Source organism: Eumetopias jubatus, unplaced genomic scaffold (assembly GCF_037043125.1).
Source record: "Eumetopias jubatus isolate StellerSeaLion01/CBP00866 unplaced genomic scaffold, mEumJub1_p1.0 scaffold_17, whole genome shotgun sequence".
Lineage (NCBI taxonomy): Eukaryota > Metazoa > Chordata > Mammalia > Carnivora > Otariidae > Eumetopias > Eumetopias jubatus.
The window spans coordinates 75,741,617-75,769,572 of NW_028274823.1; the positions used below are offsets into that span (position 1 = coordinate 75,741,617).

Consider the following 27,956-nt stretch of genomic DNA (forward strand, 5'->3'; position numbering starts at 1 on the left):
ACAGTGTAAACCTTGACTACAACAAAGTTTGGAATCATTCTCTGCTAGAGCACTGTTTCTGTAACATAAAAAGTTGGTTGTATTAGTAGTTCCTTGAAAAACAAGGTTTCATGCTCAGGCAAGATTGAGAACAGTAGGGTTAAGGAAGTTTAGCCAGATATCTCTTCACAGGCCTCCTCAGTTTTTAATATGCTAACAATGAATCTCTGCAGAAAAAAAGTGCTATATATGGCATTTATATGTGACAACTCCCAAAGCATTTCCAGGAACCAGTATTCTAGAACTTCATTTTGGGAAGCACCGTTCTACAGATTTTAAAACTCATCCCTTAGAAGTTAAATAAATTTCTGTAAAAATAAAGCGTCCCCCCAAAGGTGCTTTTAAAACTATACATTTGAGCTTTTTAGGCCTTAAAAATTATTGTTTTAAGAAAGGATTGTCTCTTGGTGGAAAGTTCGTTAAGTGGGGCAAAAAACCCTAATTACCGATTTTTTAAAATGGGGAGAGAAGCAGTGGTTCTCAACTCAGATGCATATTAAAGTCACTGGAGACCATTAAAACAAGATCGACATCCAAGTTTCACCCTAGACTAATTAAGTACGACTTTTGGGGGGGCAATAGCTGCCCCACCACTAGCACCACCAGCATGGGCACGCTACGAGTATTGACTATTGTTGTAACAATGCCCAGATGATTCCAATGAGCAGTGGGGCAGAGTACACTAAAAGTAAAACTCCAACGAAATTACAAGTCAGGAAAAAGTAAAAAAAGCTGCTGGTAATGGTTCCACATGTTAAAGAAAATAATTTTTTTTCTTTAGACAAACCTCCAAGTCATAAATATTCACGCTCAGACTCAAGCAAAATAGTCTATAGTGTATATACAAAGATAAAAAAATACCTACTAAATCCTGTGTCTGATTAATGGACTTTTTAATTTTTATAGGTATAATATTTCCCTTTTTTGGTATGTCAATTAAACCCCTTCTGGTAATACAGGCTGGAGATGTATGTTCCAGTCAGTCATCGTATACAGAAATGAACTAAAATTACTTAATCTTTTAGAAACAACATCAAGGATTCACAAACTATGGCATTTTATTTCAGAGCCTTTGCTTACATTTGTACAATATATTACATAATTCTTCATTGTTTGCAGATCCTAATATATACTTTATAGCTTTTATTCTATAAGCTTTTTCTTCAACGTTTTGCTGTCAACAAATCTTTACAGTCCTGTACAAATTTGAATAACTTGAAACCATTTTCAACAAAATTAGTTACTGTAAGCACACACTACAAGACTGAAAATGCTTTTCTTAGAAAAGTTGAATGTAAAGGATTCTGACACGTTAGCATCTACAACAAAACGCTTCGAAATTCTCACATGTCGTATTGCCAGAAAACAAAACATGCCAGCCCCATCCAAAAAAAAGTACACAGAACTACAATTAAAACGGTAAAACAGTCTGTACAGTAAAGTACTGTGTATTAACAGTGCCAGGTATTAAATAGCTTGAATGAACACATCGCAATATACAAATGTCTTACAACGGTGTAGAATTAAATACAAGTGCCAAACAGAACAGAGATTGGAATCATACAACATAAAGTCAATACAAGTGAAAACAATTTTGCGTTCATTTTGGATTTTATACAAGGCATTTAATTTTATAGGCCTACCACCCCGATTAGCTATTTATACTTAAAATAACAACCATCCTTTTGAGACAGTTCATATCAACAACCTTGAACCATACTAATACAGTTTACTTGTTCCTGAAATCCTCTTGTTGTAGCTCATAATAAAATAAGCAATACAAATGAATTATCTGTATTTAAGGAAAAAGAAACATTTACAAGAAAACACAAAAATATAACTGTTATAATTCATTATGAATAAATATACACTTTGAACTGGCTAAGTACAATCTTTATACATTGTTTAAGATTTAATACAGTTTATTAGCCATTTTCTTTTTTCACACAATGTATTATATCAAAATTAAAAAAAAATACTGATTTATAGAAAAATGGCAAAGTACAGTAGTTCCATTCCAATTTGAAGGGGCATGAAAAGCCACTGCAAGACCTTTTAGCCTAATTCAAACCTGTAAACATATTCAGTCTTTTTTAAAGAGAATCTTTAATATTTGGTTACCAGGACTGATGTCTAATATCCTGTTAACTGCAGGTTTTGAATTTATTACATGTGCTTGACTTATACAATTAAAGCCACCCTAAGGTGACTTGCTTTAAAAAACAATTAGCTCGTACAAATGAAAATAGGTTCATATTTTTTCATAAATAAATGGAAAAATATCAAATGTTCCAGCTTTAACAAAATACAAGGGAATACATATACAGTAAGTTATCTTAACATGTTCTGGCCCACCGAATAACTATGCTTACTGTATTGTCTCTACAGGCAGTGAAAAGCCTCCATTTGCCACAGTGGAAGGCCTTCAAGTTACCAGACACACAATTCCCAGACAAGTTGGAAACAATTATTGCTTGAGGAAAAGCAGTTCATTGTACTTTTTCTTCATAAAAAAAGTGCACTTAAGTGCCAAGTCAGCTTGTCAAGAAACAATTTTTAAATATAAAATAGTGCTTGTCTGATTTTTTTTTGTGCCACTGTGCAGTATAAAAAAAGACGTGGCCCTCAACAGCCATTAAGTGCAAAGTGCTTTAGCAAGTCCTGCTGTCACCTGCACTCAACTGACATTCCGTTCTGGGATGCGCTGGACATCGACGGCTCAGCTAACGTTAACATAACAGCAGCTGTGATGGAACTGGCTGAAGGGGAGGAGGACGACGAGGACGTGGCAGCACCTGGAGAGGGAAGGCCGGACCAGAGGCTTAGTAAACGGACACACAACCGCAGACAGACAGCGCCGGTCCTCTCAACCAACATGCTGTGGTATTCCCTAAGATCACTTAGCTGACAAGAGTAGTCCGTGTGTCCCAATACCTACCATGCTGTAAAGAGAGGAAAAACTAGTGGATCTCAAGAAGCTAGGCCATGCCAAACTACAGAGTTCACGAGAAAGGACAGATCAGGGAGTGCTGCTCCCGCACGGACCAGTCAGGAAGAAAACAAAAGCATGGGCCTGGTCTACTAAGACCAACAGGAAAAATCGGTAATCCACCCAAAACGCGCTTCCCTCCTCCTAATTCCTGCATCTTCCTGTGTTGGGAGTTTCTTAGGAATTTAAATGGTGATGAGAACGGAGGGCTAATTGATCTGCATTCTCCTGCACTCGTTTACAAAGCAAAGGACACATTTGTTATTTTCCGCAGGGAAATTCTCGCCTTGTTATCAGTATTTGGAAAAAAAAAAAAGCTTCCAGGAATACATGCACAAGGTAAAAGAAATTCCTTCAGTACAGGAATATAAGGGGGAAAAGCAAATCTTCTGATCAAAAACCCTCGTAAGTCCTCCAAATAACCCTTCCCCATTGTTACCAGTTGCTTCATAGTCTTTAACACTCTAGAATAGGAGCTGGCAAATTATTGCCCCCAGGCCAAATCTGGCCCACCTGCTTCTGTTAAGAAACATTTACCGGAACACAGCCATGCCCATGTATTTACATCTTCCTATGGTAGATTTCACACCTACAATGGCAGGGTCAAGTTGTTCTAAAGAGACCACTTGGCCAACAAAGCCTCAAGTATTTATCATCTGCCTCTACAGAAAATGTTTCCAACCCCTGTTCTGGAGGAATGTTATCTCCAAAGCTAGAGATACGATATGCAAATTTAACACGTGTAGCTACAACTCTACTTTAAAAAAAAGGTGGAAGCATCACAGTATAGTGTTTTGACTCTTGATTTTTTGTTTTAACAGTTAACTATCTTATGAAACTGTTCCATAGCCATACATATACAGATACCTCTTTTCCTTTTCTTTTTTCTTTCAAAATTTTATTTATTTGAGAAAGAGAAAAAGAGAAACAATCGGTGGGGAGGGGCGGGGGGGGAGAGAGGGGGAGAGGGGGGGACAGAGGGGAGGGGGAGGGACAGAGAGAGAGAGAGAGAGAGAGAGAGAGAGAGAGAAGCCAACTCCCTGCTGAGCAGGAAGCCAGATGTGGGGCTGGATCCCAGGACCTAGAGATCATGATCTGAGCCAAAGGCAGGCACTTAACTGACTGAGCCACCCAGGCATGCCCCCTCTTTTTCTTTCCAAAGTTGAATAGTATTCCATTATATTTATGAATTGTAACTTCTTCAATCCCTAGTCTCTTCCTGTTAACAACAATGTAATGAGTATTTTGAGCATTTTTTAAATTTTTTTAAGATTTTACTTATTTGATAGAGAGCGAGGGAGTACAAGTAGAGTGGCAGGCAGAGGGAGAAGAGAAGCAGCCTCCCCAGTAAGCAGAGAGCCCGATGATGCGGGGCTCGATCCCTGGACCCTGGGATCGTGACCTGAGCCAAAGGCAGACGGCTTAACCAACTGAGCCACCCAGGCACCCCAATTTTGAGCATTTTAAATAAAATTTTAAATGTCTAACTTTTTCTTCAATGTAACGTTACCACAATTTAAAATAATTTCTATCTGTTATAAATATTACAACAAACTTCTTTATGGTTACTATTTTTCCTTGAGACCTATTCTTAGAACTGGAATTAGCTAGTTCTCCAAATATATAGTCAAACTGTTTTCCAAAATAATTGTGCCAATGCTTCCAGCAATGTATATGAATTTCACTATATTTTCCTAGCACTGCTTTCAGTTATACATTTGGGGGGCGGCTAGGAATAGTATCATATTTGGCTTTTCTTTGACAACTAGGATAGTCATTTTCCTACTGATATATTTTATTTACCTGAGAGAGAGCAAGAGAGAGAGAGAGCATGAGCATGGGGATGGGGAGGGCACAGGGAGAGGGAGAAGCAGGCTCTCCACTGAGCAGGGAGCCCGACGCGGGGTTAGATCTCAGGACCCTGGAATCATAAGCTGAGCTGAAGGCAGACGCTTAAACCGACTGAGCCACCCAGGCGCCCCTTCCTACTACTGATACTTTCATAGTATTTAGGAACTGACTTTTAATGCTAACTCCCCAGAGAAAGCATCCATTTATCAGAATCACTTACTATAGAGAATCTGTGGTGACCACATATACGAAACACTGTTTTAGAGGAGCAGTTTCTGAATAGACCTCTTACTACATAAAAAACACTCTAAAAAGGCTTGGATGACTTTAAGAGTAAGGAGCTCTAGCATAACCCTTTAAATAGTATGCTTATTATAATTGATTTTTAATCATTTTTAGATGGTTATATATCAAAAAGAACCCTGATCCCCTTCCTTTGACAGAATGTTTCTGTATATACTTTCTATATATTAACATTTAATTTCTTTTCAAATTACTCCATAACCCAGACTTTCAGCCAGTGCATAAATTAAAAAGCCTAGACAAAAGGTGGAGAGAGTTATTGGACTTATCGCAACAGCAAAAGTGGGAAGGAAAACATTGCTCTGAAGAAAAAGAAAATGAAAATCAAAGTGCTTCAGAGAATGGGAGCAGTGTCAAAGGAGGAGGACTGGAGAGGCAAAATCATAAGCTTGAAATGACACTGTCCCCTCCCTCCACCCCTAATGTCCGCTTTCTGCATTCACTACAAAACTATAAAACGTGAGATTTTCCTAGGGTTCCCTTTCTCCTAGGGTCACCTTCTCTACCTCCTCTGCTTCCCCACCCTTTCCTCCACTTAATCAGCTTTAATCCAGCTTCTCCATCTCCACAGCTCACGTAAATGCTCTTGAAAAGGTCACTTTCATTCCCTGTTTAAAACTTTCAAATAGTTGTCCATCTCACTTAGAATAAAATCTGAACCCTTCATCCTTCCCTACAAGGCCCCACGTGATTTGGCTTCTGCTTACCTAACTTCTGTCTCTTACCACTTTCACCACAGTGGTTTTCTTTCTGCTCCTGAAAGGCACCAAGTGTATCGCCCCTCCTTGGAGCAGCTGTTCTCAATCTGGGGCGATTTTGCCCCCTAGAGGATATCTGAAAAATGTCTGCAGACATTTTTGGTTGTCCTGGGGGGGGGGGAGGGGGCGGGGGGGGGAGGGGGCAGCATCCAGCGGTTGGAGGTCAGAGATGAAGGATGCTGCTAACCCATCCTACAGTGCACAGAACAGCCCCCACAGCAAAGAATTATCTGGCCTAAAATGTCAATAGTTCCAAGTTTAAGAAACTCTATCTTAGGGAATACTTGCTGCTTTCTATGCCCAGGACTCTTATGGACTGAATTGTGTCTCCCTAAATTTCTCTGTTGAAGCCCTAACTTCCAATGTGACAGTATTTGGAGATAAGCAATATATTTCCTGTTGTTTAAGACCCCAGTCTGGGGTACTTTGCTGATGGCAGCCCTGGCAGACTAAGAGAATTCTTTTCCCTCAGATTTAACTTCCTCTGGTCATTCAGGTCTCAATGAAAATGTCTTGACCACTGGTAATCTAACACAGCCCATCCATTCCCTGCCTTAACATTATTCTCTTCACAGTGCTGTTCACGATCTGAAATCTCATTTGGGTTTTTTTTTTTTTTAAGGCAGATTGTAAACTCCACGAAAGTGAACGTTGTGATTTGAGACAATTGTTTTTCTTTAGATAAACTTTTTCCATTTTATAGATGAGGAAGGTAAGAGGCAGAGCAATTAAAGAACTTGCCCGAAGATACATAGACATAAACTCACATGAGTCTAAATAGAGTCATAAACTGCCTTGTAAGTAAGATTAATACTTACTTTCTCTCTCTTTCTTCTTTAAACGCTTTCTCCTCCGATCAATGGAAGCTACTTCAGATTTTAATGACAGATAATGTTTTCTGATTTCCTGAAGTTTTTCTTGAAGAATTGTGATACGTTCAGCACTTGTCATATTTTCCAGGTCCGCTGTGAATTTAAAACTTTCATCAATATGTATTTTTGAACAAAACTGTAGTACATAAAAGCATATAAGTATGGTTGTAGAAAAAGGTCAAATAAACTAAAAATAAGGCTTGTGGGTATTTGTTTCCCTGAGTGTTTTTTTTTTTTCCCTAGCCTAGAACATAAAAAGCTATGCCTATATAGGAGCGCCTGGCTGGCTTAGTCAGTTGGGCAAGCTACTCTAGATCTCGGGTAGTGGGTTTCAAGCCCCACATCGGGTAAAGAGATTACTTAAAAATCTTAAAAAAAAAAAAAAAAGGAAAAGAAAAGAAAAGAAAGCAAAGCAAAGTTATGCCTATATATGCCTGGTACATAATACACGTATGGTATCCGTTGAATGAATGAATGTGCAGAATTAAAAACTTTAGGACCTAAACACGTATGCTAAAAACTCAACATTCATATACAGTATCACTAAAAATCATATTTAGAAATAAGACTAGAGAGACACCAAAATGTAAAAATCATAATATAGTTTTGAATGTCAGGACTGTGGATAAATTTTTCTCTTTTGTCCTCTTTTTAGATTTTTATGAGTATGTATAACATTTTTTTATGTATAACTTTTAAATTGTAGTAACATTTTAGCTAAATCTAAAAAGCAGTTTTCAATTTCCTAAGAATATCTCCATATGTGAGAAACTCTGGGATAATCTTTTTCAAAAAGTCTTTAGTATGGAGACTTCTCATATAAACAAAAGTACACAGAATAATAATGCAGTCCCACATATCATCATCCAGCTTTAGTGATTAGCAATTCACGGCAAATCTTGTCTCAAATGTCTAACATCCTGTCATAAATATCTAGTTAATGTTGGTATTTGCCTGAATTGCCTTGAAATTTTTCTTTTAGGAACTTGTTCATTCAAATCAAGATCCAACTGAGCTCTCTACACTGCAGCTGGTTACGATGTGTCAAGTTTGGTTACAGCCTCTTTTTCAGGGTTATTAGCCTCAAGAGTTACCAGGCTGAAGTTTCTTCCTCTTAACTGTCAGTTTACTAAATGTCACTTACACATCTGAAAACTCCATTTGTAAACTTTGGGTAATCGATTACTGGGTTCCTTGAGATCAGGATCCTTATCGCCATTCTTTCCACATTTTCCTGGGGACTGTGTCCTTGCAGGAGATTTGGTACTGTGAGATTTCATTCCAGTGGAAACTGATTTGACTGGCTGAGTCTTAGTTACACTTTCCCCAGCAGAAAGTTCTTCACTATCACTACTGTTTGCTGAAAGAAAAATAAAAAGAAAAGCATTAGTAAACAGAAAAGTAACAAAAAATTTGTCACCAATTTTAGTTAAACAATTTAAAATTAACCACATGAATTCATTACTAAAGTAAATACCTTGCTTTATAGACCCTGCCTAAAGACCTGGAAAGTCATCATGTACAAATACAGCAGCATCTCAGTTAAGGGAAACAAAAACAAAACCAAAAAATTCTTACCTGAATTGCCAATAATATTTTAAAAAAAAAACATTCAAACTAATCTTCCATTATACCTGGTAGACTGTCAAATGTATCATAATTACATATTTGAATGGCTCTTTATTCTGTTACTATTATACAGCATTTTTTTTAAATGACTCATTATAGGAACTTAAATTTAATATTTTAGGTTGTATACAGATCATGTTCACGTAACACTTTTCCTACTCCTCTGGCCACAAGCAAACAATGATAGATAATCATGAAATTCAATAAAAAATAGTTTGGGTTCCCAAACTCTAAACTTCGATGTGTATGATGATTTTCTCCTCAAGTAACTCCTACATCGTAGCTTGTTGACTAAAATAAACCATCAGTTCAACTCTGGTAAATATATTCGGTGTGAAGATTTCACAAATCTATGTAAGAACTATGTACATCTGCCTCTGCTGAGTAAAGCCTCAGTCCTTCAATAAAAAGGCTTAACCTTGCCAGTTTACCATGTGAATAGGTGATGGGATTGATACTTCCATGAATTACCGCTTTCTGGATACAAAGTATTATCTGAGATTCCATGAGTTGGTTCCACTTTACTAAATTACTCTCAGAAAATGGTTTCCTCATCTGATTTACCAAGCCTTTAGCCCAATCATTAAAATGGAAGAATACAATTAACTACAACTGCCACAGAACAGTTATAGAATACCATCAAATTTAACTGCTGTACCTCGAAATTGTAGGAATACATTAAATGACTTATTGAAGATGAGCCCTCTTAGGAAATGTCATTTAAATGGTAAAGTCTTGTAGACAAAAGTATCACTGTGTAGTAACACTTTCAATATCCTGTCGGTTATTCCAAGTAATTGGTGATCAATTTGGCATGTATTTATTCTTTATTTAACAACAGCTACCCCCCAAAAAAGCACAGTTAGGCTCTCAAAGCCTGAAAAGTATTTAGACAGAAAAGGTACAGAGCAACTCCTCCCACTGTGGTGTTTGGAGAATGGAGAAACTCCACCACTCCTTTCCACACATCTTAAACGAATCCCCTCCCAATCCCACCACTGCTGCTCTGGAACCCCTGGCAACTCCTAGCTAAGCCACCCAAGGCTTGGCCCCACTCTGATGCAGTGGTCTGCCTCAGCCTGGCTTTCATGGCCTTGCTGAGCACAGCCGCCCGGGGCCCCGAGGGACGCCATATTCACCGCCTGGAAGTCATATGGGCTCAGCAGAACCTCGGGGAGCTGGCCGCATAACCCTTTTCTGCACTGAAGTGCAGCCAAGCCGGCCGATAGCAAAGGTCAGGCAGTGGAGGTGGCAGGAGTCTCCTGGAAGAGCAGCAGGAGGTCAGTGTGGGGCACCTGAAAAAAAATTCTTTACATATTTTCTGCTTCTCACTTTGTCTACAAAAGAGAGATAAAATGTGCAGCTCTCAGGAGAAATACAGTATATAAATTCCTGTTGGTCAACAAACAGAGCCATTACTAAAGTTAAATCTTTAGTACTGTATATAGCTGCTCTTGGGACACATAGTTTGGGGTACCAAAGATAAAAGTAATAGACTAGAGCTGTTGGAATTACAGCTCTAAAGCTATCTTGATTCTTCTCTTCCAGTCTGATTTTGCCTTGAAGACTTACAAAGCAATCAATTTCATTGTAATAAAAATAATATATAATTGAAGCATTTTCAATTATATATGGCACATATAATGACAAGTGGAAAGAACTGTGGGACATAAAACTAACAAAGATGTTGAGCTTATATTATATTGGCTATTAATTTAAAAAGGATTACCTGATCATTCATCAGCAATCAATACCACTGCTGAATATCAACACCAAACTGCTTAATCCTAGAATTTACCTAGGATCAGAAGACTTCTGTGTGACTTTTTTGAGGGCAGAGACAAAATCAAAATATTTAACTATCCCATATCCTGAATACCCTTTTCTTAATGGGGGGAAGAAAAAACATATCCGCCATTATTTTTATATTTAAATAATGAGAGGTTTCACACTTACTGCCTTTTCCCTTTTTTTTGTTGTTTACCACTGTTGCTTTATGGCTTCGCTTCTGCTTTTTTGATGAACTTCCTCCTCCCTGAGATTCTTTCCCTCTTTTCTGACCTGTACAGGCTACGATGGGAAAGAAATTATTAAGTAACACAAAATAAAATCAAACTTTCCTAGGTATAAATTAATGCCACATTTTAGAAGCATAGAACAATTCCGAAACCATGCATGTTCTTTATGAGATTTATAAATTATCATAGAAATTACTGTAATTTTTAGAATTATCATTAATGCACTGAATTACTGCACGTAATAAAAGAGTTTTAAAAAAGCAAATAAAGTATGCACATCCTTCTTAGAAAAATCAGATATAAACTAAAAATAGTTCTCAACTTAGTACTGGGAGTTTATGAGTCTAGTAATTCAAAAACGGGTAAATGCTGAAAATAAAAACTGAAATTTGTTAAAATTCAATAAAACCAAAATAAATATTAAGATTTAATTACAGGTAAAAATATTGATTTAATATTAATTTTAAAATGATATCATCATATTAACGGGATAAATTTTAGTAGTAATTCACACTTAGTTATTTTATCAATTTATTTATTTCAACAATGACTTCACTGCCAGGGCACTGGTTAATGCATATACCATTTACAAATCGAGCATAGTAATTCTAAGAAACTTTTCATCTTCTTGGTAGGAAATTATCCCGAAACATCATAAATGTCTCCCTTTTCTTCAAAGACTAGCCTACGTCCTACATCTTCACTAAGACCTTCCTTGATGCCCAGGCTTCATGACTTGACCACTACTACTTCAAACAGTAGTTTCAGTACATTTTTCTATACTATTATAACTTGGTCCTCAGCATCTGCTGTGTTTCTGTGTATTTCTAAATTATATGTGTCATCTACCAGTCTTCAGACATTCAGAAAGTCTCATCTCTATTCAATATAATGTCAGATACTATAATGACATGATATAAATATGATTAAAAAAAGTCATGTTTCCACTAAGAAATATTTCTTAGTCCTGTTACCAACGGTAAAATCAGTCTTGAGCATAGAAGACATGGCTTCCTTGGTCAAAAATGGAATAGGTTATTAACTCTTTTGTTTGCAACTTCCTAGAGTTTTTTAATTACACCTTACTGATCACTTTTCCCAATGCTATTTTAAAATAACAACTTAAATGAGGGGCGCCTGAGTGGCTCAGTTGGTTAACCGACTGCCTTCGGCTCAGGTCATGATCCTGGAGTCCTGGGATCAAGTCCCACATCGGGCTCCCTGCTCAGCAGGGAGTCTGCTTCTCCCTCTGACCCTCTTCCCTCTCGTGCTCTCTCTCTCTCTCTCAAATAAATAAATAAAATCTTAAAAAAAATAAAAATAAAAAAGTAAAACAACTTAAATGAAACATAAAGGTGATTAAGATAACGACTATATTGAAGCACAGAGTCTTAAAAATAATTGCCAGACTTCTCCCTAAAAGAGTATTAATTCTGAAGCTCTCAGCTGCAAGAAATAAAAAGCTTAATGTAAGCTAATTGGAGAGAAATCCTAAATTTAAATTGTAAAATTTACATTTTTACTTTTGATATAATGTGAATTTTAAGAAATAAAGTTCTTAAAATGAGGCCATATGAAATGAGTGCTTAAGAACTTATTTCTAAAGAGAGATCAATTCTAAAAACTATTATATGCTTTGATTTGATAAAGCAGATGGCCTCTGTTACCCTAAATTTGGGAGTACTTCTCAAGTTGAATACTTTTTAACCTGGTCAAGATTAAGATTCTAAAGAGCACTGCTAACTTAGTCTATCAGAAGACAAGCTCTTGCATCTTTTCTTCATGGCACACATACTGTCGCTGTATGAATGTGAAAACACAATGAAGATCCCAATTGAATTGCAACTATATTTTTCACTTAATATTTATTTTTTTTAAAAGAAATATTTTAAGTCAAGATTTGTGTGACAATAATACATCAATTATATCTCAGTAAAGCTGAAAAAAGAAAAAAAGGAAATATTTGTATGAGAAAACTTGGAATTAATTCATTTGAACTCTATCACATCTCCTTAAGTTCAGCTAAAAACATCAGCTAGCATAATAAAAACTGCATGTTATATAAAATACACATCCTATCTTTATAATGGAAAAGTATGTTTCAAAGCCACGTGTCAGCGTATATTATATTCATTTGAGGACACCTGAATGAAATGGTTTATAAGAAAAATGATGACAGAAGTATAGCTATGGCAAAATCAAAAGGCACTAATCCTTTTGGGAAGTACTAATTTGAATTTCCACTTTTAACAACTGCACGGAAAATCAAAAAAGTATTACTGTAGGTTATTAACATACACATTGGTCCTTCAATTTGGAAGCTATGCATCTAAGAAAGCATCAAATTCCTTTACAAACTCACACAAGTTAGTCAGGCTTGAAAATCAGTTTGACACGGTTGTCTGAGGAAGGCAGTGCCTGGACAGTTGGTTGCTCCAAACCCCTACATACAGTATTTGGTTAAGGGTGGAGGGGTCTGTCAATAAATCAAAATGTTTGTGAGAAACTGCACATTACAATCGCAAAAACAACGTTACAGAAATATATTTAAGCTGCTCATGCCATACAGTCAACCAGTGTATAATGAATTTTCAAAAAGGTTTGGGTTTGGTCCTCGGTGCATTTCTAGCCTGTGTTCTGATCCACTATGAAATGTAATAGACAGCTCAAGCAAAGGACATTAAATCCTCAAGCTTTTCAATTCACTCGCTATTCATTACTCAAATTACCCTTCAAATTTCCATTTTTACCATGTTCACACAAGTACTTCACCTAAACACCTCACGTTCTAACAAGAGACACCGTGAAGCCCTTGAAAAGGTAAGAAGGGCAATGTGTACTTTTTGCTCCTCACCTTTGTCAGGCTGTTCTGGCTCTGGCTGATTACTACTGCTGGAGCTCACACTTGCGTCAAAGCCGGCTGGTGAGCTGTTCCCTTCCGACTGGAGGTCTTGGAGCTCCCCTGCGACACTATCCACCTCAATTGTGCTATCCGTTTCGCTCTTGATACTTCGAACCTCCTCTTGGTTTGGAGCCAGTGGCTCTGATACTGTCACGGAGGACTGCTGCCGACCGGCTTCTGTTACAGTGACCGAGGAAGGCGATTCAGGTGTAGTAGGAGGGGTATTGAGCACTGAATTGCTGCCACTACTCGGAAATTCTGCTTTTTTGTCACTGACCTCCACTGGTTTTTCCTCAGCAGGTTTACTATCAGCACTGGCTGGAGGCGGTGTTTCGAGCTCGGCACTGGGTGAGCAGCTCTCCTCCTCGGCCACAGTCTGCAGGGACCCCTCCGCCGGCCCCTCTTCTGGGGCAGGATGGGGCGGGGAGGCTGCTGCCTCCGTGTCAGAGTCTGAAAAAAGCTCCTTCAGTGTTTTTTTAGGCCATTGTCCCTGAATGCTTGACCAGACGTCTTTTCGATCTTTAGCTCTGCTGTTCTGAAGTCTTTCGTCAGAGTTATTTAAAAGTTTTATCCTTTTTTCTGCCACCTCTGAAAATCCTGAATAGAAACCAGTTGTCCGTAGAGATTTTCTCTTTTCCTCCAAACCGTTATATTTCTTAGTTGGCGTCATCTTTGTTTTTGATTTTTCTTCTTCCTCTTCATCTGAAGAGCTGTTGCTACTGTTCTCTATGCAAAGTGATTCTTTGTTCTTGGCCTTATCCTCCTTTTTGCCAGGTGATCCGGTTTTTAAACATTCCTCTGTATTGCAATACCTTCTTTTACCACGTTTTACTTGTGGCTTTGAAGACTTCTCTGTGGTGTCCTTCTTAACATCCTTTCTCTTTTTTGTGATTTCATCTTCTTCTTCATAATCAGTATCTTCAGATAATCCTTCCATATCTTTTCTTAATCTTTCTGGAGATTTTGACACTGGTTTGGATATCGCCAAATCTGCGTGGACTTTGTTTTCTTCTAGCAAAGACGAACTGTTTTGTTCCTCTTTTGCAAGAAGATCATTTCTGGTGTGGGTCAAATGATCAATCTTAGAGTCTTCTTTGCCATTGTTATCTATGTCTTGAGCACCAGTCTCATCCTCCTGCTCACTGTCTTCAGCAGAACTTTCAGAAGCTAGAAAATAAGATGAAAAACTGATGAGTATGATAACGACACTAGCAATGTCTTCCCTGTGCAAGGCAGTTTAATATATCAGCCCCTGTGGTTATAGCCCTCTTGGGTTGCTAGGTTTTATCCCCATTTTGCAGGTGAGCAAAAGGAGCTTTGGAGAGGGAAGATACACAAAGATGGTAATGTTTTATACTGGGAAAGTGGCTGTACTAACACTACTGTACACTTTTGCCAAAACACATCACACTGTAAGCATGAAAGTTGTGAATTTTATTGTTTGTAAATTATACCTCAATAAAGCTCATTATAAAAAAGAAAGTTCTCAAATTTATGAGTAGAATATAACAGCGCAGTCAGGACGCAGTCCCAGGCCCAGGTAATTCTAACTTTAAAGTCTGTATTCTTATGAAATTGTAGGCTTCATTTTCAGTGTAGCAATGATTATTCAAAGATCTGTGAAGAACGCATTTCCACAATGTTTTAAAGAACGACACAACTAACTTAAGTAACTGATGCCTTACATAAAAATACTTACAGAATTTATTTCTTAAAAATTCATTTTAGTAAATGAATTCAATTAAGTGTAAAAAATAATTGCCAGGAGGCCTGGGTGGCTCAGTCAGTTGAGTGTCCAACTCTTGGTTTCTGTTCAGGTCATGATCTCATGGGTCCTGAGATGGAGCCCCGTATTGTCGGGCTCTGCACTCAGCAGGGAGTCTGCTCGAGACTCTCTCTGTCCCCCTCCCCACCACTTGCATGCACTCTCTCAAAATAAATAAATAAATCTTTAAAAATAATGATTGCCTTTGCTATGATTTTAATATAACATTTACTGAGAAAATGCTACATGCCAGATGCTTTGATATGCTTTGTATAGACTGTCTGATTCAGTTTCACAATAACCCTAGGAGGGGCATGTTATTATCGACCCCATTTTATAGTTTAGGAGACTGGGATTTAGAGAGGTTAAACTACCCCAAAGAGCTAGTAAAAGTCGAGATGAAAGCGAAAACCAAAGTCATTTGACTCCTGAATTTAGAATCGTAATTACAAAACTACGTATGTTCTTTAGCTAAGTTTCTTAAAAGTAAAAAATAATTGACACAATTACGACAGTTAAAAACATTTAAACTTTTCTGTATAACCGATTTTTTTTAAACGGATATCAAAGCAATGTGTATATATGACTACAAACAAATGTAGACACATAACAGAAAACCAACAGCTCTTCTTTCTCCCTCAGCCTGCAAAGTCTCAATACTATTTCTTCGGATAGTCTAATATTATTAAGAGATAATAAGAGTAACTATTTGTTCACTTAGGAAGTTTAGTCTGCAACGAGCAGTGAGGATGTTTTCTTATTAATACTCCCATCTCCTGCCATACTTTCTATATATAGTTATCTTTAATTAAATATACTATTTGTAATGTACATAAATGTGATTCACTGCAGAAATAAATAGCCTTGATAAACTCCCTTTCTCATAGAGCTGTTTATTTTTCCAAGTTTCCAAAAGTCCTTCTTTTCTACATTATGTCTTCCTTTTGTAGGCCTTTCACATTTCTTTCTTTTTTTTTAAGATTTTATTTGTTTGAGAGACAGAGAGAGAGAGAGAGAGAGAGAGAGAGCGAGCACGTGTGGAAGCACTGAGGGAGAGGGAGAAGCAGACTCCCCGCCGAGCAGGGAGCCCGACACAGGGCTCAATCCCAGGACCCTGAGTTCATGAATCGAGCCAAAGGGAGACACTCAACCAACTGAGCACCTGTGAAAAGCCAGGTGCCCCTTTTCACATTTATTTCAACTGTTCTGTAAAGTCAAGCACTCCATCCAGTTCCCTTATTCACCAAATCTCTCTGTCCTAAAGGCCTACTTTCTACTCCATCCAGGTGGTTGCTCTCTGGGTCTGCTCTAACAGCCATCATCCTAGAATTCCCTTCACCGTTTTCTCTTGACAGAGACCCACTGTTAAGTGAACTACCCATCTTCCTCCTTCTTAGTTTAGTCCCATGGGTTGCAGCACATCATCTAGTACTTTCCTGAAAAAGGTACATAGCAGATATTCTTCGTCTATATGTCTAAATACATGCTAACCCTCAAACTTCATTGTTTTATGGATAGTTTAACCAGGTACAGAATTCCAAGTTGAAAATTATTTCCCTTCAAAATTTTGAAGGTACTTTTGCTTGTGTTAAAAACACTACTTTCATTTGTCTTCTCATCCTTAGTGGTGGTTTTTTATTCCTGGTGTTTTATTTATTTTTTTAAATGTTATTTATTTATTCATAAGGGTCAGAGAGAGAGAGAGAGAGAGAGAGAGAGAGAGAGAGAGAGGCAGAGGCAGAGAGAGAAGCAGGCTCCCCGCCTGGTGTTTTAATAATTCATAATAATGCACTGGGGCATGGCTCCTCCTTCACTAATTTTTCAGGTGTTTGATAGGTTCTTTCAATATCAATGTCCTGGGGCGCCTGGGTGGAGCAGTTGGTTAAGCGTCTGTCTTCAGCTCAGGCTCAGGTCATGATCCCAGGAATTGAGCCCCCCCCGCCCCATCTGGCACACTGCTCATTAGGGAGTTTGCTTCTCCCTTTCTCCCTCTTCCTCACCACCACCCCCACCCTGCCCGCTGGTGCTCTCACACACACACTGTCTTAAATAAATGAATAAAATCTTTAAAAAAACAACATAAAGATTCATTTTGTCAGTTCTGAGGATTTTTCCTCTTTTAGGGGCACCTGGGTGGCTCAGTCGTTAAGCATCTGTCTTCAGCTCAGGTCATGATCCCAGGGTCCTGGGATCGAGCCCCGCATTGGGCTCCCAGCTCAGCGAGAAGCCTGCTTCTCCTTCTCCTACTCTCCCTGCTGGTGTTCCCTCTCTCGCTGTCTCTCTCTTTCTGTCAAATAAATAAAATCTTAAAAAAAAAAAAAAGATTTTTTTCTTCCTTTAGTTACTTGGCAATTTCTCGACCCACCCAAGGATTATTCCAGGATGACCCTAGTGATTGATATGTATATGGCGGGGGGGCAGGAGAATATACCACTGTATACACAGTACTCACTAAGGAGAGAATATAAGAACAAGCGCTATATATATAATATAGCACTAAGAAATGAGCTACAAATCAATAATATAGTTGTGAGACAGTTCATCAGAAAACCCTAGCTGAGTTTTTTCTTGTTCAGTTTTTCAAAATCCAATTGCTTTTTATAGTTACACATATAACCAGGCATGCTGTTTCCATGGCTTCTTGATTCCTCAGGCTGACCGATTCTAGAAGTAATGCTAGTGTCTCTCTCCCCATTGTAAAAGATAAAGATATAAACATGAGTATACTCAAACAGTGGTATGTGTGGTTACTTGTTAATTTCTTCCCCTCTAATTTCACTATTCCTAGAATGATACTCAGTATCACTCATCTTCTAACATTTCCATCACTGCTTTCTTATCCTTTCTGGAAGTTTTCCTCAACTTCAAACTCTGCTTCACTGAATTTTAATTTCAGTTTTTATTTCCAAGTTTTTCTTGTTCTTTGTTCCCTTTTCAGTATATCCTGTTCTTGTTTTACAGATGCTTACAGGTTCTCTGAGATTAATAATAACCAGAGATAATTAATAGTTTATGTTTGTTACCTTTACTCTCTCTCTCCTCAAGGGTCATTTCTTCTGTTTGTTTTAGTTTCAATCTTTTATGCTGGAGCTTTCCTTGATTATTCACACTGAAGGATGACCTGCTAAAACTTGACTGTGTTGTGGTAGGGTTTCTTAGCAGATAAGCTTTCCATTTGGTGATTCATCAGGGATCTAGTTTACTTAGGGGATCCCTAGTACTAAAATGTGGAAGATTATTCTCTAGAGACATTTAAAATTTCTCCACAGAATTCTAACCATCACGCACTCTCTTGTTCCGTCCCCAGCCCATCTCATGCCAAAGGGATAGAATCCTAGCTGTCTGTGTTCTACACTTGAGGTGGAACTAATGTGAGGTGGACTCACATTATTTTTTTTTAATTTTATTTATTTATTTGTGGGAGAGAGAGAAGGAGAGGGAGGGAGGAAGAGAGCAGGGTGAGGGGCAGAGGGAAAAGCAGACTCCCGGCCCAGGAGGGAGCCTGATGGGGCGGGGTGGGGGTGGGGTTCCATCCCAGGACCCCGGGATCATGACCTGAGCCAAAGGCAGATGCTTAAATGACTGAACGACCCAGGTGCCCCTCACATTATTTTCTTTATATATACATGTACATATACATATGCATTCATAGCAACAATCATTTTTTAACTGGAAATAATCGGAAATGTCTTGAACTCAATCTATGGCCAAATCTAAAATAAAAAAAAAAATTTACCACAGAAAAGGGAAAATATGAAAAAGAGTATTTGAAATGTTACAAATATGCCAATGTGATGCTCACTGTTGAATTATGCACAATAGGAAAAATAAACGAAGTAACCTAATTATCTTTTTTTATCAAGAACTAATTTTTTTAAAGATTTTATTTATTTGAGAGAGAGCAAGCATGAGCAGGGGGGAGGAGCAGAGGGAGAGGGAGAAGCAGAGCTGAGCGGGGAGCCTGATGTGGGACTTGAGCCCAGGACCCTGGGATCATGACCTTGGCTGAAGGCAGATGCTTAACCGACTGAGCCACCCAGGCGCCCAATCAAGAGCTAATTAAATAAATTATGATACAGCTATTCTGTAGTATGAATGTGCTGATATAGAATGATTTATCAGTTAGACTGTACCAAGCCCTGCCCCAAGGCGGGGTTTGTAGTGTCAATGATCCCATTTGTAAAAATATATTGTATATGTGTATATATGTATATATGTGTTATTTAGGGATATATATTTGTTATAATATATAACATTAATATATTAATAATTATATATTACACACACACACATACATATGGTATGTTAACACTATTTCTGAAATAATATAGCAACAAAAATGGGGACAAATAGAACAGCAACAGAATGTGCAAGCCAGAAAGCAGATGAATGAGAGTCAACAGACCCAAGAAAGACAATCCTTTTCTCAAGTAAGCAGTGAATGCGGCTGAGAATGAAACTAGTTTGCCAGAGACTCGGGAATAACTGGCTATACCATGTACCTATGAAAATGAAAACTGGAGGAGGTAGCCTAACATAAGGAGCAGTAGGTGAACATTATTTGAAAAGTATTTAAGGGCGCCTGGGTGGCTCAGTCAGTTAAGCGTCTGCCTTCAGCTCATGTCCTGATCTCAGGGTCCTGGGATCGAGTCCCACATCGGTCTCCTTGCTCAGCGGGGAGCCTGCTTCTCTCTCTGCCTCTACCCCTCCCCATGGCTTGTGCTCTTTCTCTCTCTCTCAAATAAATAAAATCTTCAAAAGAAAAAGAAAAGTATTTACATTCCTAGGTCCTCACCCCCACTGCAGTTTGCTAGGTGACTACTGTCCTGGAGGTTTATTCCCTGAAGATGGTAAGACAGGGTTCCTGGCCTAGGCAATGCTAGGAACTACTGAAGGCAGAGGTACAGGTGTGGTGCTGAGCTCAGTGGGGTCAGTGAACTAAAAATGCTAAGGCGCACCTGGGTGGCTCAGTTGGTTAAGTGTTCAACTCTTGATCTTAGCTCAGGTCTTGACCTCAGGGTCATGAGTTCATGCCCTGTGTTGGGCTCCATGCTGGGTGTGGAGTCTACTTAAAAAAAAAAAAAAAAAAAGCTAAGAATCTTCCCTCCTCCCTTTACCATTCCTCAACTGGATCCTAGAGCACTGGAAGCCATTCTCTTACCCTCCAGTCAAGACTAGAAGACTCCTCTCTTTAGAATGCAACTAGTCTAAGAAAAAGACCTAAAGATCTGACAGTAGCCCTCTGCAAAAAACGGCCCACCCAGATTACCCTACAGTGAAACTCAAAGTTGACCTGTCCCAACAATGTGCTCAAGATTCCTAATTTGGAGAAGACAGCCAAGGAAAAAGTCCTTCATAAGGAAGAGATCAAAACAACCAAGCAGGAAAAAGCAAACTGGAAGTAAGTCACCATGCAAAAGAAGAACAAACACAATACTCTTTGGAAAGAGCAAAGACAGAAAGATAAGACACTGTACCCATCTCAAAAGAACAGAATGGTAGGAGACCGTGTGGAAAATAAAGAGCTCTTGAAAATTAAAAGCATTACAGCTGTCACTAAGCATTATAACAGTAAATTAATAGTCAATAAAAGGATCCGAAGATAAAGCTGAGAAAATTTCTAAGAAATCAGAGAAAAGGGGCACCTGGGTGGCTCAGTCAGTTAAGCATCCGACTCCTGACTTCAGCTCAGGTCATGATCTCAGGGTCCTGGGATCGAGCCCCGCATCAGACTCCCCACTCAATAGGGAGTCTACTTGTCTCCCTCTCCCTCAGCCTCTCCTCCTGATTGTGTGCTTGCACACACTCTCTCTCTCAAATAAATACAGCTTTAAAAAAAAATAATCAAAGAAAAACATAAAAGAATAACAGTCCCACCCCCAAAAAGATAAGCATATTAGAATATTAGAATATGCTATAGAAAGTACAATATTGATATAATGACTAGTCAAGAAAAACACACACACACAAAAAAGAACAGTAAAATGCAGAGGAGGAAATAATCAACAAAATAATTCAAGAAAAGAACCTCAAACTGAAAGACACACGTTTCTAGAATGAAAAGAGCCTAGGAAGAACACAAGACAGTGGATAAAAATACATCCACATAAGGCATAATCACTGTTAAAAACAAAGATTCAAGATTCCAAAGGCAGGGACAAGCACAAAAACAACAAAACAACCTAACAAAAAACCCAAGTAATAAAACAAGTCACAAAGAAAGAATGAGTAATGGGAAGAGCTCTGGAGTTCACAGAAACAACATCAGAAGAAAAAAAGACAATTGAACAATACCAATAAAACACTGAAGGAAAAACATTCAACCCAGCTAACCCATGCACAGAATAGATTTTCTCAGACATACACAGTCTCTAAAAACTTACCTTCCTTCTCACTCACTTGTTCTTAAAAAGTTACTAGAGAATATGTTCCACCACAATGAGAGTATGCTCAAGGAGGGTAAAAAAGACATGAGATGCCAAAACAAAGGAATCCCAAGGAGTACTCTGAACAGTGCTCCCTAGAATGGGATCTATCCCCAGGAATGTATCTGTATACCAGATGCAGAAGGACACCAGTCCGTACTAGCAGTGTTGTTTCCAAAGAAGGTAATACGAAGACTACTATCACTAAGATGCCTGCTGCCCCCATACAGTCTGAAGGAGTTTAAATAGCTTTAGCTTGTTTTAACAACATGTTGAACTTCTAGCTTTCCCCTCCATGTCTGCCAGGTGTTACTCTGATCGGCTGACTACATCACTTTACCCAGCAGAAACGTTTCGCTTTGACCTGCACCTGGAAGCTAGAGGTGTATTTGGTAAGCCTAGAATCAGAAAATACAGAGCAGCTTACTACTCTCATATTCCTGTTCATCACCCACTACAACTACATCAGATTTTCTGATCATGGTGAGCCCTGATATTTCCCAGAACTCCTTTATGACCCTGCCCCACTGAATTCTCTTAGAGATGCTTTTGCAAACTCTGAGAAGCTGAATATGAAATAAGAATATGGCCTACAGGACTCTATTCAGGTAACATTCTCAGGCAGCCTTCATCTGAGTGGAAATATTGCCTTTTCTCACACAGTAAGGCTTATGCTTGCTACTCAGTTTAAAAAAAACTAAACAATATGCTCTTTAGAAATATATATTTATGTTTAATATATACATATATGTTTAGCTCTAAAGAAAAGTAAAGGAATGATCACACTAAAATCTGGATATCACAGGCACCTGGGTGGCTCAGTCATTAAGTGTCTGCCTTCAGCTCGGGTCATGACCCTGGGGTCCTGGGATCGAGCCCCACATCAGGGAGTCGGCTTCTCCCTCTCCCTTTGCCTCTCCCCCTGCTTGCGCGCGCTCTCTCTCTGTCTCGTGTGCCCACTCGCTTTCTCACTCAAATAAATAAAATCTTTAAAAAAATTTTTTTAAAAATCAGGATATTACTTACTTCTGGGGCAGAAATGCAAAATTCTTTTAAGTAAATACTGTTTGTTCACCACTATGGTAGACATACCAATGTTCACATTCGTATTATTCTTTATATTATATTTTTTGATATACTGTCTGTATGTCTGATACATCAGAATATCGTAAAGACTGAACTTAAGAATATCTACAGCATTATAAAATTAGTTCATGTAAATAACTATCTGAACTAAGAGACATAAAACAATTTCTGTCACATTCTAAATGAGTAAAAATCCAAACTCTTAAGTAATGAGAAATGTAAAATATTTTTATGAAGATACATACTTCATTTAATAGGTCATATTTCCCCCTTTCCCTGACAGTAAAATTTATTAAATCCCCTCTCCAGTCTTCCTCATTTTTATTATTTGTTATACTTCGTTCTGCCTTAAATATTAAAATGCCATCATAAAAGAGACCATAACAGATGTAATCGAGAAGCAAAGTTTAGTATTCTTTATGAAAAAAATTCAGTATATAGTCTAATATTGCATAACACAAACCATGTTTTATGTGGCAATGGAAAAGGACAGTACCTGAAAAACCCACAGTACAGTACTGTAGGGTGAATAATAAATTGTAACTAAAATTTAATGACACCTTTAGATCTACAAATAATAGAAATATTTCCAATCCTCAATCAATGGCTGATTTTATTTCAAGTAACAGACAACAAAATTATGGTCCAATTAAAAACAGTGAATTGCCTTTGTAGAATTTGACTTACAACAACTAAAAACATATAGTTGCATGCAACAGGATATTTGCTATGTTTACCTTGAAGTCCATTAAGGATGGAAGTAATTTCTATGGATTTAATATGAGCTGTATCAGAGTTTTTGGCATCGGTAAGATCCAGTTTGGATACCATTTCAGGAGATGGATTGGTCTGGAAAGGTGGTTTTGACAAGCGCCGAAGTTTACAGTTTTTAGGAGAGTATTTTTCATCTTTGTCTTTTTCTTTGTCTAATTTATTCTAGGTTAAGAAAAAAAAGTATCTCATGTTAACCATAATTTATCATGAGGCATTTATGAGTAACAATGTTAGCACTCATTTTAAATTGAAAGTTGTATTTTATATTATTAAATAATATGAAAAGAAAGAATGTAAGAAGCTTCTCAGAAACAGCCAGAAATGTTTTTCCAAAGTTTTTAACAAATGCTACAGGATAAACAAAATGTTTTTGTCTAATATTTAAATTTTAATAGCAGAGGTAAATAAGTGATCCCGTAAGACTAACAAACCTCATACTGCTAATAACTGACATTACAAATTCTTCAAAATTAAATCCTAAAAGACTTAAATATTCATTTAAAAAAAATTTCAACCTGGTAGTTTCAAAACTTGTAACATTTTCAATATAAAATGTGGGTTGGGAATGACAAAATTCCAAACATCTTCATTTAGCTGACAACTGGGAATGACTGTAAACAAATGATCTCTTATAAAGTGAAGTCAAGAGGCAACCTTCCTGCCTCGTTGATAAATTAACGTTTGAGGGGAAAAAACTGTCTGTTTACAACTAAAATGAGGAGAGGCTAACTAAAATACTTCCTGGAAACTGCTTTTTAAATTGGTTTTGAAAATAATTTATAGGAAAAATCATTTAGACAAGCTTCCTAAATGATGATGTAGAGCACGATGGAGCAGTAAACAACTCTGAAATCCTATTATAGAGACAGACTATAGAATCTCAGTGACTATTTTCACACTTCTCCCAAAGATGGTACACATCACTATCATGATTCTGGATGCACAGAAGGTAATTCATTACATATTACCGATGCTTTGGGGTAATGGTTCTCCAAGTGTGGTCCCTGGGCCCGCACCATGAGCATCTTATGGGAATGTGTTAGAAATGCAAACTCCTGGAACCAACCTCACATCTAGTGAATCAGAAATGCTGGGGATGGGACCAAGCCATGAGAGTTCCAACAAGTCCTCCAGATGACTGTGATAGGTGCTCAAGTGTGAGAGCCACTCACTTAAGACATGTGGGCTTAATTCTCAGAATGGACTAAAAAGTCTGATGTGCAGGTAGATGACCCCAACCTATCAATAATTAGTGCTGCTCCATTTGTCTCCTGTTGCTAGCCTTTTCATTACTTCATTATTTTATTCCAGAGATCATAATGTAACATGTATTCTGAGGGCAGAAAAGGTCCACCCTATTCAAAATTCAAATATGACTTTTAATGGCTATCAGAAGACAGATGAGACAGAGTGAGAGAGGGGTGTGCAATATCAGAATGTTATATAGGAAGATTTTTCAAAATTCACATGCCTCTTCCCTAATGACCAAGAATTGTAATATGCCCTGGGAGGGGCCAAGAACTGAATTGAGAATAAATACTTAGGAAAAAAACTCCCTAGGGAATATTCTAATACCACTTCTCCCATCCCTACCCCCTCCTCTACCTGAGAAATACTCCCTCCTAAAACTTGCTTTGTGTACAGAAACTGGCTTTTTTAACACCACTCGCACACAACTCTTCCAGTAGCTAAAAATAATGCTAAATATCCTGATTTCCATACTTGCCAATAAAGACCAAAAGTGAAGATGAAAGGGTTTTGAGAAGCCCTAGTTGAAGCTCCTGGGTTGCTACACCAAAATTTGAAGGACAGACCCAATTTTACAGTGAGAAAAGAACCACTCTGAGGGAAAGCCTGCACTATTGGGGGTCACCAGCAGGAAAGGAAACAGCTTCTCACTGTGAATACAAAGACTGAATTTCAGAAAAACTACTGAACACCTCAACTATATGTATCATTCAAAGGTAAAAAAGCCATTAAAAAGATAAAAAACATTTTGAAACCTAGTTAATGGTTGACTTTCTAATGAAACAATTAAAAGACTTAGTCTTAGAATAAGTAGGAGTAATTCTATTATGCACAACGGTAGCATTAATTTCCACACAAGCTCATTAAGAGATTCCCCATGGTACCCATCTATGGTGGGGCTAACAAGATCCTGTGAACACATTCTAAGCTCCTGCGAATAGAGTCAGATAAAGAAGAAGAGAAACAGACGAGGTGCAGAGAGGCTCTCCTCTGCCTTCAGATACCTCCCTCCTTTTCTTCCTCTGGATAGTTTACAGCCATTACACTAAGCCAGGCTCCCAGCCATACTATTTTATGGCTCCTAGGCGGCGATGAGAGGGGCAAAAAGGACTGGAATAAGTAAGTGAAACCTGGCTGGGTGGCCTTACACAATATTGGGACTCAAGAAGCCTCAAAGATCAGTTAGTGCTGCTTCCAAAAGACCTTTCCATAAGCTGACAATTTTAACTATACCCAAATCTAGCATTTGATAAATTCACTGTTCTAAGAGTACTGCTATCTCCACTAACACTAAAGCACACACACTTAATGCATCATTTTAGAGGAAAAGTTCTTTAATTAACAGATATGATGTAGCAAAATAAGCACTTTTAGCAAAATAAGCACTTACCTTTATTTTCTTCCGATGTTTTATCTTTGGCACATTTTTATCAGCAGGTCTTACTATTTTATCTGCTTTAATCCATTCGTCATATCTAAAATTAAAGGAAACTCGTATAAGTACACAAAACATCACAGAAGTAACTATGCCATATTAAAGAGAAATTCATAAATAGAATCATCACATTTTAGAACAGGAATGGACCTTGGAGACCAGTCAGTTCAACTTCCTGGGTCAATGAATAAAGCTACCAAGGCCCAAAAAGAGAGATGAAGTGATCTGCCCAAGGACATAATGTCAGCTACCGGCTGAACCAAGACCAGAAAGATCTCTTGATGTCTAAACTAGCGCTCCTTACTCTGCTACCAAAAAATACAAATTTGTATTGTAAAGAAACCACAATATTTTCTACATTTTTTTTGTTTTACTTTGTTTTGTTTTTAAGCAGTAAGTCGTTTTTTTCCCCTAGAAATATCAGGAAGCTAAGGTAATATGCTCTAGTTTTAAATGACATTGTGTGATAGAAGAACATAGTATTATAACTTACAGACAATGCAAAATCAATAGAAAAAAAAAAACCTTCCCGGAAAATAGTAGTAGGAAAGCTTTACTCGGCCAAGTTTTTCAATATTCTGAGATGCTTCCTACATATACACACAGCTAAGGGTCAACAGCCCTGACGGCCTTTCCACTCAATGCTGACAATCTGTGTGAGTTTCACAGGGTGCAACTTACTCCTGACTGCAATAAAGCTATTTGTTTAAAGCAAAAAAGAACAGCAGTTTGTAAAAACTCAACTAGAAGAAACATTAAAAATGAATTAACCTTTTTATGTTCAAAAGTTATATACATTTATTGTGCAAAATGGAAAACTCCCTGACATTTTTAACTCCAGAACATGAACAACTGAAGATGAGCTTTTAAATTAGAATGCCCTCATTATTAGAGGTACTAAATGAAGTATACGCCCTAAGCCAGGAAGTAAATGACTTGGGTCATTACCTGACAAATAAATGATATTCTTGCTCTAGAGGAGGCCTGGAAAGTACGCCTGTAACAACCCCCAGGCAAAGTGCTACTGGCCAGTACACACACTGGTATTAGTAAAGCTGAGGGCACACCCCCAGGCAAGGGATTGTGTCTGTATCTGCTGGAAGCTGTTGAGGGCCACAGTGATAATGAGAGAGAATGAGGAAGAATGGAATGAATTCTAGGAAAGTCTTCACATAATCCCTGCAGGCTAGTTATGTGGCCCTGGTCAAGCCAATCTCAACATCAGACTTAGTGTATTCTGTATCGAATAAGACTGTATTTAAAAAAAGAAAAATAAAAAAATAAGACTGCATAGCACATATAGTTTTCAAAAATCAAACATGGTAAGAACTTTGAAAAGTTTTAAAACAAATACTATTATTCTACTCAACACACCCCTTTTGGTACTTATACTGGTACAGTAGCACCCACCTAAATATTTATAGTACTTTTAACTTTCCCATGAATACTGAAAATTGCATTATGCTTGAGATGAAAGCAATTTAGTTCCTTCCAAAATTGGAGTGAAGGTGAAAAAAGGAACAGAAAATATCTTTGCCCTTCACAAAGTTGAATGAAAACTCCTAGAAGTTGCTCTTACTTGGACATACTTATGGAAGTCAATGCTGTGTACTTTGTTTAAAAGAAAACAAAACAAGCTTCCTATCTTCTTATGAGATAACTGAAGATAGTCCATGATGGCTATACAGAACATCAACGTAAGCTAAACAAGGATATAGTATTTTTTACCTTTCTTTACTGAAGACTGTTACGTAGTTAGTTCTGTAGTATCAGACATCTTTACTATTCAACTTGGGTTTCTGACATGAATTATATTTCAAATTAGGGCAAAATAGTAGCTTTCAACTTAAGATCATCACCAC

General features: G+C 37.8%; 1 protein-coding gene across 7 annotated transcripts in view; it reads right to left on the reverse strand.

Moving 5' to 3' along the window:
* Window positions 1-1,079: 1,079 nt before the first annotated feature.
* ARID4B (AT-rich interaction domain 4B) overlaps window positions 1,080-27,956 on the reverse strand; it is a 139,448-nt gene continuing 112,571 nt past the window's right edge. For 4 of the 7 annotated variants that reach the window (XM_028104459.1, XM_028104460.1, XM_088019938.1 and 1 more), the window contains 7 exons: window positions 26,050-26,134; window positions 23,375-23,573; window positions 13,314-14,528; window positions 10,398-10,511; window positions 7,957-8,172; window positions 6,759-6,905; window positions 1,080-2,834 (listed from right to left, as the gene is read on the reverse strand). In XM_028104459.1, the coding sequence (XP_027960260.1) occupies window positions 2,707-2,834; window positions 6,759-6,905; window positions 7,957-8,172; window positions 10,398-10,511; window positions 13,314-14,528; window positions 23,375-23,573; window positions 26,050-26,134 (2,104 nt within the window). In that variant the 3' untranslated portion in view covers window positions 1,080-2,706. Of the gene's footprint in view, window positions 2,835-6,758; window positions 6,906-7,956; window positions 8,173-9,580; window positions 9,737-10,397; window positions 10,512-12,722; window positions 12,936-13,313; window positions 14,529-23,374; window positions 23,574-26,049; window positions 26,135-27,956 lie in introns of those variants that run through there. The other 3 variants (XM_028104461.2, XM_028104462.2, XM_028104463.2) reach the window with 3 other exon arrangements.